The 17,797-nt window shown below is 40.4% G+C and overlaps 1 protein-coding gene across 42 annotated transcripts in view; it reads left to right on the top strand.

The window, feature by feature from the left end:
- Positions 1-17,692, top strand: part of Pbrm1 (polybromo 1) — a 109,755-nt gene extending 92,063 nt beyond the window's left edge. For 16 of the 42 annotated variants that reach the window (XM_085687736.2, XM_085687740.2, XM_048420924.3 and 13 more), the window contains 8 exons: positions 153-336; positions 977-1,187; positions 2,082-2,298; positions 5,482-5,646; positions 8,923-9,078; positions 12,114-12,184; positions 12,288-12,504; positions 14,906-17,692. In XM_085687736.2, the coding sequence (XP_085543862.1) occupies positions 153-336; positions 977-1,187; positions 2,082-2,298; positions 5,482-5,646; positions 8,923-9,078; positions 12,114-12,184; positions 12,288-12,504; positions 14,906-15,078 (1,394 nt within the window). In that variant the 3' untranslated portion in view covers positions 15,079-17,692. The remainder of the gene's footprint in view (positions 1-152; positions 337-976; positions 1,188-2,081; positions 2,299-5,481; positions 5,647-8,922; positions 9,079-12,113; positions 12,185-12,287; positions 12,505-14,905) is intronic. The other 26 variants (XM_048420950.3, XM_048420948.3, XM_048420945.3 and 23 more) reach the window with 5 other exon arrangements.
- The last annotated feature ends 105 nt before the right edge of the window (positions 17,693-17,797 follow it).

The following is a 17,797-nucleotide window of genomic DNA, read 5'->3' as shown; positions in this document are numbered from 1 at the left end:
ACTTCATTTCACAAAGCCAGGTTTGTTCGTGTGCACTTGTCACCCCAGCACAGGAAAGGCGGAGATGGCCCGGGGCTCACTAGCTGGCCAGCCTAGCCTGTTAACCATGATAATGCCTACTCATTCAATCCATCTCTAATTTACTCTTTCAGGAAAATGTGCTGTGTTGTCATTCAAGGACTTCCTCTCCTGCAGGCCAACTGAAATACCAGAAAATGACATTCTGCTTTGTGAGAGCCGCTATAATGAGAGTGACAAGCAGATGAAGAAATTCAAGGGGTTGAAGAGATTTTCGCTCTCTGCTAAAGTTGTAGATGATGAAATTTACTACTTCAGGTAAAACTTCTAAAATTAAGGGAGAAAAGACACTTGGGCTAACTTATCAAAATAGTGTAGCCCAATGTTTTAAGTTATTATTAGGTCTTGAACTATCATTACATAATTCCAATTGAAAATATTAATTTAGTGAAATGTGGTAATTCCCATACTTGGGAGGCTGAGACAGGAGGATTGTATAAGTTTGAATCAGCCTGGGCTACAAAGTGAGACTTAGTTGCAGAGAGAGAAGGAAAATATTCAATTAAAAAATGGACAGTTCTTCTAATAGTACCTTGGCTAAGACATGAGCGACTGTATAAAGAAGACAGAAACACTTGGTTCTGGTTGGCAGCCTCTCTTTGGGGGCATTGCTCATTTCCATAGGTTATAACAATTCCCTTTTAACATATAGTCCATTTGACCTGACCTGTGCTCTGTGAGTATTCTTCAGAATTATTTCTAAGTAGAAGTGACATCACAAATACCCATTTAAACTACTTTGTTGCCCTTAGTCTCTAAGGCTTAGAGTGACTGTGGAAGGTTGTAAAATGTCATTTGTAGATGTTCAAATCGGCTCTCTGACAACCTGGACATGATCAGCAACTTACTCACTTATCTACTTACATAATCATTTATTTATTTTTGATGCTGTTTTCAGAAAACCAATCATTCCTCAGAAAGAACCCTCACCTTTGTTGGAAAAGAAGATACAATTGCTAGAAGCTAAGTTTGCTGACTTAGAAGGTGGAGATGATGATATTGAGGAGATGGGAGAAGAGGATAGTGAGGTCATTGAACCTCCATCTCTACCTCAGCTTCAGACTCCCCTGGCCAGTGAGCTGGACCTCATGCCCTACACACCCCCGCAGGTAAGGTGACATGCCCATTACTTGCCTTGTTCTCAGTTCTGGTGTGCAGCAGGTTCAGTCCTTACAGCCTCTGTGTATCCAGCATTTGTTTTATTTGAGATGATGTCAGTAACCTAGGCTGGCCTCAGACTTGTATATTCAAGGTGTGCTTGAACTCTTCCTTTTCTTGCCTCCATTTCCCAAGCACTGGAAGTATAGTCGTCCACTACCACACACTTTTAATATGTGACCTTTTGCCTAGAAATCTGCAAAAAGGAATAATAGTGGTTTTTTGTTTTGTTTTTGTTTTATTTATTAATTTTAATGATGGTGTTTTATTTGCTTGTCAGAGCCTTTGTTTATTTACTGATTAATTTTTAATTGACAAAATACATATCACATCATCAAGCCAATAATAATTACTCTTTTAAATTTCATAGAGATGGTTTAATAGCAGTTTGATTGAAGGCTTCTTGCCTTGTAGTGAAGAAAAGAAATAAAGAATGGTATTATGCTCTTAACTCCCTTAATTTTCAGTGGCCATACATGTGATCCTTCTGCCTCCATTTCCATCTCCTAAGTAATGAGATTATAAGATGTATTGTGCCATACCTGGATACTTGTGTCTTTTAATTTCCCCTTCTTATGGTTGAGGTGATTCCTATTGTATTTATTTTCCTCATTCAGAATTTTCTCAAGACTTAATTGTGAGGTCACCATTGTAGATAGCAGTCATGGAATTTAATGAAATTTTCACTTATTTTTGTACAAGGCAAGGAAGCAGTATATTTTGACCAAGAAAATGTGAGCTACAAACTGAGTATGTCTACAAAACATTTATTATTGAACCATATGTGTCTGACTTTCAGAAACTATATAGCTAACCTAGTGCAATCTTCTGATATCCTATGTAAGCTTTCTGTCTTACAGTCTACCCCAAAGTCTGCCAAAGGCAGTGCAAAGAAGGAAGGTTCTAAACGGAAAATCAACATGAGTGGCTACATTCTGTTCAGCAGTGAAATGAGAGCTGTGATTAAAGCCCAGCACCCAGACTACTCTTTTGGGGAGCTCAGCAGACTGGTGGGGACAGAGTGGAGAAACCTTGAGACAGCCAAGAAAGCAGAATATGAAGGTAAATAGAGACCAGGCACAACTGTCCCCACTTTCTAAGAAGAAAGGAGTGTTTCCAGGAATGCACATGCATAGACAGGTTTTACTCTCTTGTCCTTACCACATGCACATGAATTTGGTGTTTTGAACTGTTCCAGCTGACAGAAGTACACCGGCAGTAGATGCCAGTACACGAAGTGTTGCCTCTGACTTGGCCTCAGATGCTGGTGGTGGTGTTCCCACAAATTTCTCAAAAAAAAAAAAATGCTATTAAAAATTGCATGATTTTATTTCATTTATCCCTGTAGGCACACACATTGAGCAGAGGAGTGATTGTTCAATAATGTTAACTTGAATTTTGATTAAAATTCACTTTCAAGTGGCCTTTTAAAATAGGTGTCTTCTGTTATGTCTTTTAACAGCCAAAAGCTGTAAGTTAAACTCTAGGCTCAGACTTGGTGTGCCGGTGCTGTGTCTATGTTCATACCTAATACTAAGACACTTGGATGCCTTTGACAAAGCTCAGCTGTCTTCATTTCCCCCTTACTCTGTAATTAGATCACTTTGAGCCATGAACTATTATTACTCAAATATTTGGTGGTTCATAGCCATAAATTCTTAAGAGATTTGTGGTGGTTTGGATCTTTTGTTGTTCTAGTTAATATTGCATATGACTTTAATGAATGAGAGAAATAAATACATTAGGCAGGCCTTTTAACCTTTGAGTTGTAGTTTTTTCATTTTAAATATTGTATGTAGATAATGTTCCAATAGAGTCTCCTTCCCCATAGTGGTCAGTACACTTCTTGACTAAGTCCAGATCCCTTATTTTCCAGCAAGCATACATTATGAAGGCTGCTTTTACTGAAGTTTATGAAATCTCAAAAATAACTCTTTTGTAAAAAAGTTATATTCCTATTACTATTTATTCTTATAAAATTATCTGACAGTCTTCCTTACGGATCTTCTGGTGAAGCCTAACCCTGAAAGATGCTCTGCCAAAAAATATTTTGTGGCAAAACCTGTTTCAGAAGCATTCCAAACTCTAGGCATAGTCCTGAGTTAGTCTCCTAGACCAATAGTAAAGAACCTTTTTATTATTTGTCATCCATCTTCTGAAGTGTGACCAGGTATTTATGTGGTATCTAGGAATACCCTGGAAAGTTAATTTGTGGAGCATTCTTCGAGAAACTCTAAGTCAATCCCATAAGAACCTATAACTCTGGAACGCTTTGACATTTCAGGGCTTACTGCAAGTTACAACCAAATATACCACCTAGTTGGAGGACTGCTGTCTAAGAAATTAGGCTAATATAGTGTAAAGCCTGTTTCAAGGCAGACAGCTAGTATTGTGTGGATAGTTATTGGTGGTATGGATGGGAGAAAGGGATTGACAGATAATGTGAAGGAAGAAAAGCTGGAACCCGGCCAAGGGAAGAATAAATGATAGTTGAGAAATTCTCTCATGCAGTGGGGTGTCTGGAATTAGGAAGGACCTAGTGAGACAGGAGTTGTATGGTTCAGTAACCTGAAATTCAAACTCTGAACTTTGGGTTTCTCTGTCCACTAAATTCAAAACCCAAAGTTGGGAGTTTGGCTGGCATAGTTTTAGTAATTCTGACTTACAGAGCCTCCCAGTTCAGCTTCTATCAGGAAGAACTAATATTTGATCCACACGCCTGAGCTTTTCTGTTTTTGCAACTTCAATTTTTCTCAATTTTTCTTTTTCCCTTCCAGTTTACTGTTTCATTTATGTCAGTTTGGATTCAATATTGGTGCATCTAGATCACCAATCAATAGTTGTTTGTTTGTTTTTTTTAACTCCTACCTTGGGAAAATAGGCTGTTAGGGTGGGTTTGGCCCTCACACTTCCTGTGCTCAGGTGACAGGATGTTAGAGTGGATAGTGCTAGTGAGTGACGACAGGTGTCCACACCGGCTCCATCGCAGCCTTGGAGACCTTTGACTTGCACGTTTCTCACATCCTTCCATAAAGGAGTGGAGCTGTTGGTTCTTGAGTCTCTTTAAAGCCGCACGACCTCAAGCTGTTTTCCCCAGATAGCTGTAGTCTTTTGAATTCCATGTTGGAGAGTTAACTGTGAAAGTTGAAATGTGACACCAGGTGTCAGGGCCATAAGTTGCTGATTCTCCTGTATTCTTGGACAAGTCACTGCCTGTATCCCAGCTTCTGTTTGCACATCTGAAGAGTGGGGAGGACTTCCTACTTAGCTAAATAAACCCTGTGTGGTGGGAACTTTGGGAATATGCCCTCAAAGAAGGTCTGGCTTGCTAGAAGTGTGACTGTTGAAGGTTCTGGCTCTAGAGGTGCAGAGTAGCTCAAGGAAATGAGGATCTATTGGCTAAAAGCCCAGAGGTCCCAAAAATATGTGCTCCTCTTGCATTTCAGGTACACTAAGTGCAGATGCTGGAATTCTTGCTGATTTAGGGTAATTTATGATCAGTTTTGAACTCAGCTTAAGGGAACCTGGTTCTTTGAGAATTTTGTCCATTGCTACATACATGTATGTATTAGTACCCAGCTTCTGATGACTGTAGTCTAGCTAATCATGTATTTCCTCCCTTGGAGTCTGTTAATCATGACCTCTTCCTTTGCCTCATTAGAGTGTAGAAACTGGCTGTTCACGTTTCCTAAGATCCTAAACTAGAGGGAGTAAGCTACTTTTCCCTTACAGAGTTAATTTTCTTCAGCTGCTAAACTTGTGATATTAATGATGAGTCCTCAAATTTTAGTAAAATTGGATACAAGGAATCAGGAAATTAGAGTAAGTACAATTGTGCCAAAAATTATAATGGGCCATGGAATTGCTTCATGTTGAAATTATAATCTGTAATGCTATTAATACTAGAATAATATAGCGCTTCTCATCTTCAGAGTGCCTCGTGAGATTACCCACGGTGGTTACGCTGGCGATGTGTTTCGATAAAACCTGTGCTTTCTGAATGTGTGTTCAGTCTTAACACTCTTGAAATCTTTGCAGACCAGTTCTCAAGATGGGATAGGAAAGCTGAATTCTAGGTTATCAAGTGAAGTCGGCCCGACTCCTGTGTTGAGACTAGTCATCTACCGTTCCTTCCATTGAGACAGAACTGTTGCCTGTGTTTTTACTAGTCCTGTTGAATGCAATGGATGGTATTTTGAATTCCTGGGTTAAAAACAGAATTGAAAATCTGAAATGCCTTTACAGAGCGGGCAGCTAAAGTTGCTGAGCAGCAGGAGAGAGAGCGAGCAGCACAGCAACAGCAGCCGAGTGCTTCTCCCCGAGCAGGCACCCCTGTGGGGGCTCTCATGGGGGTGGTGCCACCACCAACACCAATGGGGATGCTCAATCAGCAGTTGACACCTGTTGCAGGTAAAAACAGGAGCTAAGACCATTTTTTTCCACTTTAAGAAATTCCTTCATTTTTTTTTTCTCCAAAAGGAGTAGGCCACAGTCTGTAGCCTTTTCTCATGACAGATTAAAAGTTTCAAGTCATCCATGTTGTCCTGTATTGCTTTTCCCATACAGGCAATGCCTCTTCTCTATCCCAAAGTGGGCCATGGGCCCAGCCCTGGCAATTGGTAGGTAGCAGCTCTTCCCTTGCTGTAGGCATGGTCTGGCAATGTTCTTACCGCAGGCTGCTCTTGACAGAGCATTCCAGCAGGAAATATAAACAGACCTTGAGTTCTGTTCTGAAGAACTCCAAGGAAAACATAAAAGCAGTCTTTAGGTGGTGTTGATGTTCTGTCTCATGCCAGTTCAGTTTGCCTTATTCTGCTGCAGCCATCCTTAAAAGACTGACCACTTAAAAGGATTTTTGACAATGAATTATTAAATCCTTTCTTGGTCACCAATGTGCATGACTGCTAAGTAGGGGGGGAAGTCCTCATTCAATTCATTGTGCCCACTCTGTAATGCTTTTCTATTTAATTACATTAAACTGCATTTTCTGTTAGTATCCCAGTCACATATTTAAATAAAGACAATAAGGCAAAAGAAAGAATAGGGGGAAAAAAAAGAAAATGATGAATGTGGTTTGCTTGTGTGTGTTGTCTCTGGTTCTGGTAGCCATAGCAAATTTGACTACTGTTGAATTGAAATCTTGTCTGACATGTCTCCACAAAAAGCCTGCAGACCACCTCTCAGGCCTTCCTTTGTTACTTCTTCATGTCTGGTGAGCTCTGTACATGCCACCTGTATTTCCTCTTAAACAATAGTCTGACATCTTTTGCACGGAGTCCAAGACAGTGTTGTTCAAGGCAGCTTTGTTGGGATACTGTTTTTGTTTTTGCTGTTTTTTGTTCTTGCCGTTTTCGTTTTTTGCCTTTTTTGTTTTTGCTTTTAGAGGAAGCGTGCATAGGATAACTTTTCCATTGTTGCTCCTAACTTTTGTGATGGCAAGTTCTCAGATGCACTGTCGCTGAACTCAGCAGTTGCACTCACCAAAGCACGTCTGAATCATGGCTGTCAGTGCTTTCAGTGTGACTGATGTTGATCTAACAAATCTCATAATCGCCTGCTCTATTCCATGGCCCATTTTGGTTAATGGGGTTCCAGAGGTTTTCAGAAATCAGGTCTTGATCACGGGGACTTTGGAAGTTAGGATTCCCTCATTGACATCCTCTTTTGTTCTATTTGATGTATAAATCTGTGGCACTATGTCCTTGACGACAAAACCCAGGAACATATTAACAAAATGAATACAAATAGCTAAAAAGAAACAAAAATTAGCAGCTGCAGCATTTTAGCTCCCTGTTGGGGAATAGCATCACATAGCTCTGTGGTTGAGGAAGATGGTCCCTCTAAAAGACCACTGCCCTGTTACTGAAGGTGTGCTGCCCAGGCTTCTGGGCCACAGGAGTAAAGGACAGAATCTGTACAATAAAGAGCCTTTGTCCACAGTGAGAGCTTTGCAGCTAAGAGAGTGATTTTTCCATGGAATATAGGTTGCTTAGGGCCTGAGTCTTAGCCTTCTTGTTGTCTGAGACCAGCTTTGCTTACAAGCATTGAAGCTCATTTGAACACATGTGACTGGGATAATAAATACCAAAGTACAGTTTAATGAAGACAAGTGTTGTGTCTTTCAGTTCTTAATAACTTAATCTCCAACCACAGCCTATGGCAGCTGCGTTCAGATGGGCTTTTGTAATTGAAAGCAAAGCCTCCTAACATTGTTCAATTTCTCACCTACTTATCCTTCAAAGCTGTACCTGGTGGTGTGTTGAAAGGGCAGTTTGGCAACATTGGATCTCATTATGTTTAAGATGATGGTATCGGCTCAAAGTCGTTTTTAACCTTGAACTCTTCAAAACTGAAATGCATGCTATTTCATGTATAGAAATATATCAAATTTGTTTGATATAATTATAAGTTTCTCTAGCCAGTTTAGATATGACTAAGGAGGCAAGGTGAGTCAGTTTTAGGGTTTTCAGTATGCCATACCTTTAAAAGACTAAACTTGTACAAATAAATAGTTTCTAATACCGCTTCAAAGTAAAACTGAAATTCTCTTCGAAGAGGATTTTGGTGCTATGCCTTTGCCCTATGCAAGAAACTGCCTAAAAGTGACTGTACTCCAGGGGGAGCTTTACATCAATTGAGACTCTTACAATTTCAGGAGAGTCGTAGGTAGTTTGTTTGCTTATTTATTTATTCATTCATTTATTGATTGATTGATTGGTGTGTCCTTACCGAAATAATTTTCTTATTTCCAAAATACTTGTTTGTTGTAACACTTTCCTGGCTAGCAGATGTTTTGTTATATGACGGTATGCTTGGAAAATAAAGGAACAAAAGCCTCTGTTCTTAGGAATTCTATACCTCAGTTAAAACCCCTATCAACTGAAGGTTTACATGAGGAGATTTGTGAGTCTGGAGACAGTGATAACAGCTGACCTTTCTTCCTGTCAGCAGAGCCAGACTCCCCAGCTGTCCCCTCAGGCCTGCTGTGTGTCAGTTTCTAAGCAACCTGGACTTTAGTTTGCTTGAGAAGGTTTAGATTTCTTCTTAACATATTCTGAAATCTAAAGATGAAATATTATTCATTGTGATGGATGTTAGAAGTTGTTCTCCAGCTCAAACCTTAACATAATCCATTCTTAACAGCAGTGGTGGAGATAGAAGGGAGGAGTATATGAAGAAGTCTTGAAACTTTTTTGCTCCCAAACTGGAGAACCATGCCTTGTGATCAGGACTGTGCACCTCATTTCCCTCCATTCTGATTTCCCTTCATGTGCACCCACGATAGGGATGTGAGTGCGGGCAGAGTGGAGTAATGGGGTATGTACTGATCACTCGGTGTTGCAGGTGGCACAGCTGGTCACTGTTTGAACAGCTTGCAATAGTTCTGATCTTGGGAAAGCTGTTACTAGAACTCCTCTTTATTATTAAATGAAAACATTATGTTTAGCTTATTGAGAATAATTATAAACAATAATTTACTAAGTACTAATTCATCCAAAAATGTTGGGTTTCATATTTGTAACTTTATTTTGTTCATTATTGCAACAAAATAATTGCACTAATTGCTGTGATATCATGCAGTACTAAGGGTGCTTTATTCATTGGTAGTGCATGGAGGGGGTTGTTATTACTTAGCTCATGTTGCATGTTAATGATGCATGTCTGAAATTTGTTGTGTCCTTCAAGGCATGATGGGTGGCTATCCGCCAGGCCTTCCACCTTTGCAGGGCCCAGTTGATGGCCTTGTTAGCATGGGCAGCATGCAGCCACTTCACCCTGGGGGGCCTCCACCTCACCATCTTCCGCCAGGTGTGCCTGGCCTCCCAGGCATCCCACCACCCGGTAAGAACATCATCCTCATTCACTCATTAATCTCATTTTTTAATATTCTTTTTCCTCCCTCAGCCACTTCTTCCAGGGGGCACTTGCTGCCCATGGTGGCCAGGCTTCCCTCACTAAGAATCCCAGAGCTGTCAGCAGTAGGGCCCATCCTACATTTGAGCAGGTGACCTACTACTACCTGTGCCCTTGTGTATCTGGCAGCAGCACAGGATGCGTTACAGAGGTCAGACCTGTATAGATCAAGGAGCAGGAGGCATGGTTCATTATCAGATACATGTTTGAAAAGCTTTGAGGGGCACAACCTCTCATCAATGAATTGCCAGTCCAGAGTGATATATAAAATTACTTTTTACTCCAAGTGCATTTCTTCATCTGCTGAAATTCTTATCTCACAGGGTCTTCTTTGTAGAGTCCCTCACCTGTACCATCTCTTCCTCCTCCACAGCCCTTTTAAGGTGATCACAGAATAGCATACTGAAGCTCTTCAGAAATTCTTTACTTAGTAACAGAATGTAGGAAGGGAAGGAGTTTGTATTGATTTAGTCTTGAGTTCCCTAACAAGCATGACACAACACTTTAAATAACACCTTGTTAGCTATGGACATAATTGCTTGCCAGCAGAACCCAGAAGTTGTCTTATGGAGAAATATATAAATGGAGCTCAGAAACTACTATATTGTTTTACTTCCATCATATGTAAAAGAACTTACTTTTGGCTATAATCTAGTTAGGGAAAATGTGACTTTTAAATGACTTGGAGCAGCAATTGCTCCATTACTGAAATGTCATCTTAGAGAGCCAAAACCCAGGTGAAATGTGGATTGGGGCCTGTCAGGTTTACTTGCATTATGCTTGACCCACTGCCCATAAGGTTCTATCTACATGGTTTCAAATAATATTTCAGAGGTGAACCTACCAGTGTGTAGGGGAAACAAATGCTAATTCCACCATACTTCTGTTTTTTTGGTTTGGTTTTTGGGTGTTTTTTTTTGCGGGGGGGGGATAGGGTCTGGCTATGTAGTCAAGGCTGGCCTGGAACTCGAGATTATTCTTCCTTGCCATCCCAAGTGAAGGGACGACATGCATGCATTCCACTCCTGCATTTCAGCCACATTCTCTGTTCCTTCAAGAATGGCCATAACTCCACCAAAGCTTTTCTTTAAATGTTCCCAAAGGAAGGAATATTTGTGGTATTTGTACTCCATTCTGGATGTGGTGACTCATGTGAGATGCCGTGGCACCAGGAGTCAATCAGAAAGTAATTTTTCTTACATGGCTAATGAATTTGGTCCTAAATCTACACCCTCATACCTTGGCACAAGGTTTCTTTGAGTCAGTCAGTAAAACCTTATTGGAGTTGGCACCTTTTAAATGTATATAGCACTTGATAGAAGTCCTGTTTGAGGCAAGTACACACCCCAATATAGCAGCTGTGTTTTGGTGGGTGTGGGGCATTGTTATCCTTGCTTCTTTTGCCTACAGAATCCAAACTGCATTGAAAGAAAGCACAGCATGCCTGATAATAGTCAGGGAGACAGAGCTCTTTGTATGCCCATGCACAGCTGATCTGACTTTGAGCTTCAAGAGGTCTGTCTATCTTTTGTCTCAGCTCACGTTCACAATGACCACCCCAGTAATGGTACTTGTTAACAGGAAGTTCAGAGGGTTGCTGATTTGCTTCTGCTGTCCTACAAATCTGTGATAACAGTCAGTTTGGGGAGCCTCCAAGTCTGTAGAGTCTAAGGTAGAAGAGTGACCTGAAGGGAGCCAGAACTGTGGTTTACTAATGTGTTGCTGAAGCAGCAGCTTACCTGCCATTACTACTTTGTGCAGTTGGTAAATCACCAGGACACAGCTGTCACGGTGATTGGGTTATACTTACAAGGACTTGACGTATTCCTCCTTTTTAAACAGAAACTTGTTTCACTCTTTTTCTTCTCTGTTTCAACAAAGAAAATGCCTTGTACATCCTGGAAGTGACACTTAAAAACTCTGAACCTTCAAGTGACCAATTTTCTGCCTGTCAGAACGCTAGCTTTGGGAGATGCGCATAGTTTCTGTATAACCCAGGCGGCCTCAGACTCACTGCAGTTTTCCTGCTTCAGCTTCCCAGGTCTAGAGTCACAGGTGTGAGCTAACATAAGCACCAGCATTTTCACCAGAGGAGCAGAAGACTAGGAAGCTAGTTCCTCCTGGTTCCTCTACATCTCACTGACAGGACTTATGCCTTAAGGAACAGCTGTAGATTGTTTGGTTATGGCTTGTTAGTTTTGATAAACTGAGTCCCTTGGTTATTTCTGTTTTGTTAAAATAGCAAACAGATAGACCTGAGATAAAAATGGCCTTAAAAACTAAATTTAGGGCAGCCCATTGCTATCAACGAGGGCCTGTGAGACAATAGTTGCTCAAGAACATTTACCAGCGGACGTTTACCCAATGATTCCCAGAGAGAATAGGGCCATGAAGTCTTTTTCTATTCCTTTGTCATTTGGAATCCAAGGTGATGGCAACAAGGCTACCCTGCTTCCACATCATCCACTGAAATGTCTTCCCTCTGCCAATATTAGTGCCTGAGGTAGAACCAGCTGGTGGCCTGCAAAGGAACATTAAGGTAGTGCCTCCAGCTTCCACAAGGCTCAGGTAACTGCTCTTCCTCAGCCTTTGTTTCCTGCCCCAGCGCAATGGTTACTGCTGAGCCGGGTTCCACAGGCTCCAATTGCACAAGACGATATGGTCAGAAAAGTGCCTTGAAAACAGAAGTGTATTCTGACTGTTTCTCACCCAGGGTTCAAAACATTCTAAGCCTGGGATAATTAATGTACCTCTGACAAAATGTACTATTACTGTACTTTAATTAACCAGAAACAAAAGAATATAGATTTCCTAATTAGATTGTGTTTGGGGTATTTAAGGTTCCTATCCACACTCAAGGGCAAAGGTACATACATTATAAATGGTATCAGCTCTTGTCAGACATATTTTCAGTCAGTGAAACCTGGAGCCCTCTAATTGTGCCATTGCATTCTGAATTATAGGTGTGATGAACCAAGGAGTAGCCCCCATGGTAGGGACTCCAGCACCAGGTGGAAGTCCGTATGGACAACAGGTGAGCTTCCTAGTTTGATTTTCCTTGGACTCAAGGTTTTTAGCCATTGTCTTCTCAGAACATATGCAGACTATCTTTTTGCCTTACTCTCATGCTGTTTCAGGTAGGAGTTTTGGGGCCTACAGGGCAGCAGGCACCACCTCCATATCCTGGTCCTCATCCAGCTGGTCCCCCTGTCATACAGCAGCCAACAACACCCATGTTTGTGGCTCCCCCACCAAAGACCCAAAGACTTCTCCACTCAGAGGCCTACTTGAAATATATTGAAGGACTCAGTGCTGAATCCAACAGCATTAGCAAGTGGGACCAAACTCTGGCAGGTAAGGAGAGCCTTGATGAAATGCATATTTCCTCCCAGTTTTCTCATTTGTACTGACTCTATATTTTTCCCCTTTTCTTGTTTTGTTTTTGTTTTGTTTTTTGTGTGGTTTTTGTTTTTTGTTTTTGTTTTCCAAGACAGGGTTTCTCTGTAGCTTTGGAGCCTGTCCTGGAATTAGCTCTTGTAGACCAGGCTGGCCTCAAACTCACACAGATCCACCTGCCTCTGCCTACCTCCCAAGTGCTGGGATTAAAGGTGTGCGCCACAACCGCTCGGCTCCCCCTTTTCTTTTTTTTTTTTTTAAATATTTATTTTATTATGTATACAATATTCTGTCTGTGTGTATGCCTGAAGGCCAGAAGAGGGCACCAGACTTCATTATAGATGGTTGTGAGCCCCTATGTGGTTGCCGGGAATTGAACTCAGGACCTTTGGAAGAGCAGGCAATGCTTTTAACCACTGAGCCATCTCTCCAGCCCCGGCTCCCCCTTTTCTTATACCAGTAAAATAAATTATATATTTCATAGAATAGATTAGGCTCTTTAACCCAGTGAAAATGGGTCTAAAAATCAAGGTTCAGCTGTTCAAATACATTCAAGTTCATCTTCTCAAATACATTGACTTTTTTCCCCAGATATTTGAGCATTAGAATACATGTCAGATTTTAAAAAGAAAAAAATAGAAAGCATATTTTTTTAGTCTACCAAGTAATTCATTTAGTTCAGCGAACAATGTATCTGCAGTATACAGTGAAATAGTGCTACCTAGTTCCTGGAAAGGAATTTGGAAGCTTCTGCTTATTCATCTTAAAGAATAAACTTGTGTGTCTTTGTGCATGTTCTTTGGCTACATGGAGGACAAAAGACAACTTTCAGGAGTTGGTTCTTATACCTTATTGATAACAGGGTCTCTCTTGTTTATGTTGCTGCACTGCTGACTCTAGGCTAAGTACCCCTTGAACCTCTGGGTATTTCTCATCTAACTCCCATCTTTCCTTAAAATTTTCAGGATAGGGCTGGAGAGATGGCTCAGAGGTTAAGAGCATTGCCTGCTCTTCCAAAGGTCCTGAGTTCAATTCCCGGAAACCACATAGTGGCTCACAACCATCTGAAATGGGGTCTGGTGCCCTCTTCTGGCCTGCAGGCATACACACAGACAGAATATTGTATACATAATAAATAAATAAAAATAAATATAAAAAAAATTTTCAGGATACCTGATACCCAGCACATTTGCCCTTCTGTGTGCGATGAGAGATAGACCCCTGGTTATACCCAGCACATCTGCCCTTCTGTGTGTGATGAGGGATAGACTCCTGATTATAGCCAGATTTATGCAGTGAGCACTTCTATGCACCAAACCATCTCCCTGATCCTGGTTGGATTTTTGATTTTTGTTGCGGTTTGGTTTGATATTTGAGACAGAACTGACTCTTATATGTATCCCAAGGCTTTCCTTGAAATGGCAGGCCTCCTCCGAGCTGGGATTACAGGTGCATACTGCCATGCCCAGCTCTTATTCATTTCTTTCCAGATTTTATGGGTGTTTGCCTGCATGTTTACATACGCAACACATGCATGCCTGGTGTCCTCAGAGGCCAGAAGAAAACATCAGATCACCTGGACTGTAGTTATGGAGTTGTGAGTGGCCCTGTACATGCTGGGACCTGAACCCCAGCCCTCTGCGAGAGCAGCAAATGCTCTTAGCAACTGAACCAGCCCCTTATTCCTTTTTTGTTTGTTTTGTTTCTCGAGACAGGGTTTCTCTGGAACTCTTGCTATCCTGGAACTTGGTCTGTAGACCAGAGATCCGACTGCCCCTGCCTCCTCAGTGCTGGGATTAAAGGTGTGCACCACCACCACTGGCTCCTTAATTATTTTTTTTTTTCCAGGACAGGGTTTCTCTGTGTAGCCCTGGCTAGACCAGATTAGCTTTGAACTCAGATCCACCAGCCTATGCCTCCTGAGTGCTGGGGTTAAAGGCATGCACCATCATGCCTAGCTTCCTTATTCATTTCTAAATCCAGCTAGGAAATGTTATCTCTTAAGAGTATTAGGAGGCCGGGCGGTGGTGGCGCACACCTTTAATCCCAGCACTCGGGAGGCAGGCAGATCTCTGTGAGTTCGAGGCCAGCCTGGTCTACAAGAGCTAGTTCCAGGACAGGCACCAAAAACTACAGAGAAACCCTGTCTCAAAAATCAAAAAAAAAAAAAAAAAAAAAAGAGTATTAGGTTATGTTTTCCCTTTTATAACATTGAAATAATTGTTAATATCAGGGGTACTGACAATAAAATATCAATGGTTTTAATAAATACTGTTTTAGTAAATACGCCAACCCTTAAAACTGGGGGTCATTTTATCATCTTAAAATTCTAATGTCTGTTTATACTTCAAATTTTCAGCTCGAAGACGGGATGTCCATTTATCAAAAGAACAGGAGAGCCGCCTGCCTTCTCACTGGCTCAAAAGCAAAGGGGCACACACAACCATGGCAGATGCCCTTTGGCGCCTCCGGGATTTGATGCTTCGAGACACTCTCAACATTCGACAAGCATACAACCTAGAAAATGTTTAATCACATCACTGTGTTTCTTCTATAGAAGCAAAGAGTTGTGGAATGGTAGCCATTTTAGTTACTGGGGGTGGGAGGGAGGAACAAAGGATGATAATTTTTATTGCATTTTACTGTACATCACAAGGTCATTTTTATATAAGGACACTTTTAATAAGCTATTTCAATTTGGTTTTGTTATATTAAGTTGACTATCAAATACACAAAGATTTTTTTTTGCATACGTTTCCTTTGTTTAAAGCCAGTTTCATAATTGGTTATATATAGTCATAGTTTTATCTTTACTTTTTAAGGGACTTAAATCATCAAAGGTTTTGGCTTGGCTTGGGGTTTTGGTTTTCTTTTTTATAAATATATATATTATATACACATACATATAAGAAAAAACAATTAAAAAAGTTTACAATTAGTTTAAATTGACAATGAAATGTGAAGTTGGTCCTAGTTTACATCTTAGGGAGTGTATATGTATGTTTCACATGCCTAAATATCTGCAAGTTTTCTTACAGGCTAAGTGCTTTGTGAGATTGTTTAGACTGTAGATATGTGACAGACTCAACATATTTGCTGTTATTAACACAGAAGCTTACCATAGAAATCTAAAGTCAGTGCTCTGTACCCACCCACAACTAGTGTAACTGAAGAAAAAGTAATTGTGCTAAGTTAGACCTGTATCGTCAGTGACTTTGCAGAACATGTGCTCAGATCTGAGTTGTTTAGTTTTGGAAGGTAAGTTCAAGAGTACTTTTGATCTGTTTATGATTCAGTTTATGCCTTCATGTTACATGATTTGAAACTACATCTGTTACCTTGAGAACATTGAAGAAAGTACTGAAGTATGCATGGAGGTGGTTTATTTTAAATATAATACCTAGTCTAAGAAAGAGTGTAAATGGACACCAGCTTTGTCTTGCACATAATTGTGCAAGGGTAGATTGCCTACATATGCAGATGCTGTGGATTCTTTATCTCCTTGTTACTGGTTGTGGTGTTTTGTTTGTTTGTTTGAGGGTTGGAAATTTCAACCAGAAATGATACTTTCTAAAATGTTTTGAAATTCAGCTTGTCCTTTGGATTACAGGAAAAGGAAATTATACTTTAAGAAAATATTCACAAAAAAAAAGACTATTACAGACCCAAACACTTGGACTTGGTGACCTTGTCTGTCTTTCTGTTCTTGTCTGGAGTAGAACTGACTGTGTAGACTAGAGTAGCCCCAAACTCAGTCTGCCTGCCTCTTCTTCCCAGATGCTGAGATTAAAGGCGGATGCTGTAACACTCAGCAGCCACAGCGCCCTGTCTTTCTAACACGGCCCTAGAATAAACATTTTGAGGTAGTGTACAATGTTCAGGTGACAGCATTTCACATGGTGGTCTGTTTTTTTAAACCTGCTTTATTCTAATAGGATGTTTGTGTTGTGTGGATGCTTCCACTCTCCACTGAGAATGATTGTTAAGACAGTCTTTTCCTTTAAATGCAACGAATCAGTACTCATGTTTAATTGCCATGCTTAATAAATCATGAGAGTATATAATGGAAAGAAGTCCCTGGTACCTACTTTAAAGACAGGAACCCTTGTAACTTAATACCAATAGTCAACCACTGGATCTCAATTTTCATCGAATATTTTAAAGAATTTTAAATTCTAAAAAAGTACTGACAGATTATGCCAGTACTTTATTGCTAAACTGAATTAAATAAATCTTTGATTCCTGGTTATTTGGACCATTGACTCATCATGGACTACGTAATGATCAGATTCTTTTCTTTTTAGGTATCCTTGAATTACACCAAAGAACCAGAAACTTAATTTTGGTTAAATTATTTATTTATTTCATACATTCATATTATTTCCCTTTTTAAAGGTTTAGATGAGGCTCCCTGGGGAGCCTCTAAAAACCCTCCCCTGTCAGAAACCAGAGGCACTAGCAGCCAGAGCACTCCCTCCTGGCTCCTTCCCAGTGCATTGGTGCTGTAGGAACCAAGAGCCAGCCCAGGTTCCCTTAGGCAGTACAAATCCAGCACAGGGTGTCAACTAAGGCAGGCCCTGATGAAGTTTAAAAAACAATTAATTAGTTAATTAATTAAAACCATTTAAGATATTTATTTTAGAATCATGCTTCTGGAGAATACCAGTTATTACTTAAAATATAAGATTTGAGGTCAGCCACCTTCAAAAAAGAAAAAGCCCTGACTTAATGCAGTACAAGTAAACAATACACTTTCTCATGACTTAAGAAATGTAGAAATATGGCTTAAGAAATACTTGTTTTCAAAATGTAAGTTCCTATGAAGAATATTGTTTATATTGAGTTGGGGGGTCTGTAGGTTTAAAATGTCAGCCAACTGATTTCAAAGACCTTGGTTTTACAACACCTGCCTTCCCCTTCTGAACTGGGATGGGGGAGGAGTACTTGTGTAAAATCCTCAGATTGATGTCACAACTTTCAGCTTGAATGTTCATTTCCAGACATGATTAAAAATTGGTTTATTCTGTTTTCTGTACTATATCATTATCTGAAGTTTAAGTGGTAACTGGTTCTATACCATGTATGTATCATATGTTTGTTCATCAAAGCTTTTTAATCCAAATAAAAACAAGAGTTTGCAAAGTGATTTGGATTAGCCGGGTTTGGTGGTTCTGTTAAAGCTGTGTCAAGTATTTTGAGCAGAATGAAGAAGACTCGCACAAGCTCTGATTTCATGCTAAGGAGGACAGGG

Source organism: Myodes glareolus, chromosome 5, assembly GCF_982192425.1.
Source record: "Myodes glareolus chromosome 5, mMyoGla1.1, whole genome shotgun sequence".
Classification (NCBI taxonomy): Eukaryota; Metazoa; Chordata; class Mammalia; order Rodentia; family Cricetidae; genus Myodes; species Myodes glareolus.
This window is presented reverse-complemented; position numbering and strand designations above follow the sequence as displayed.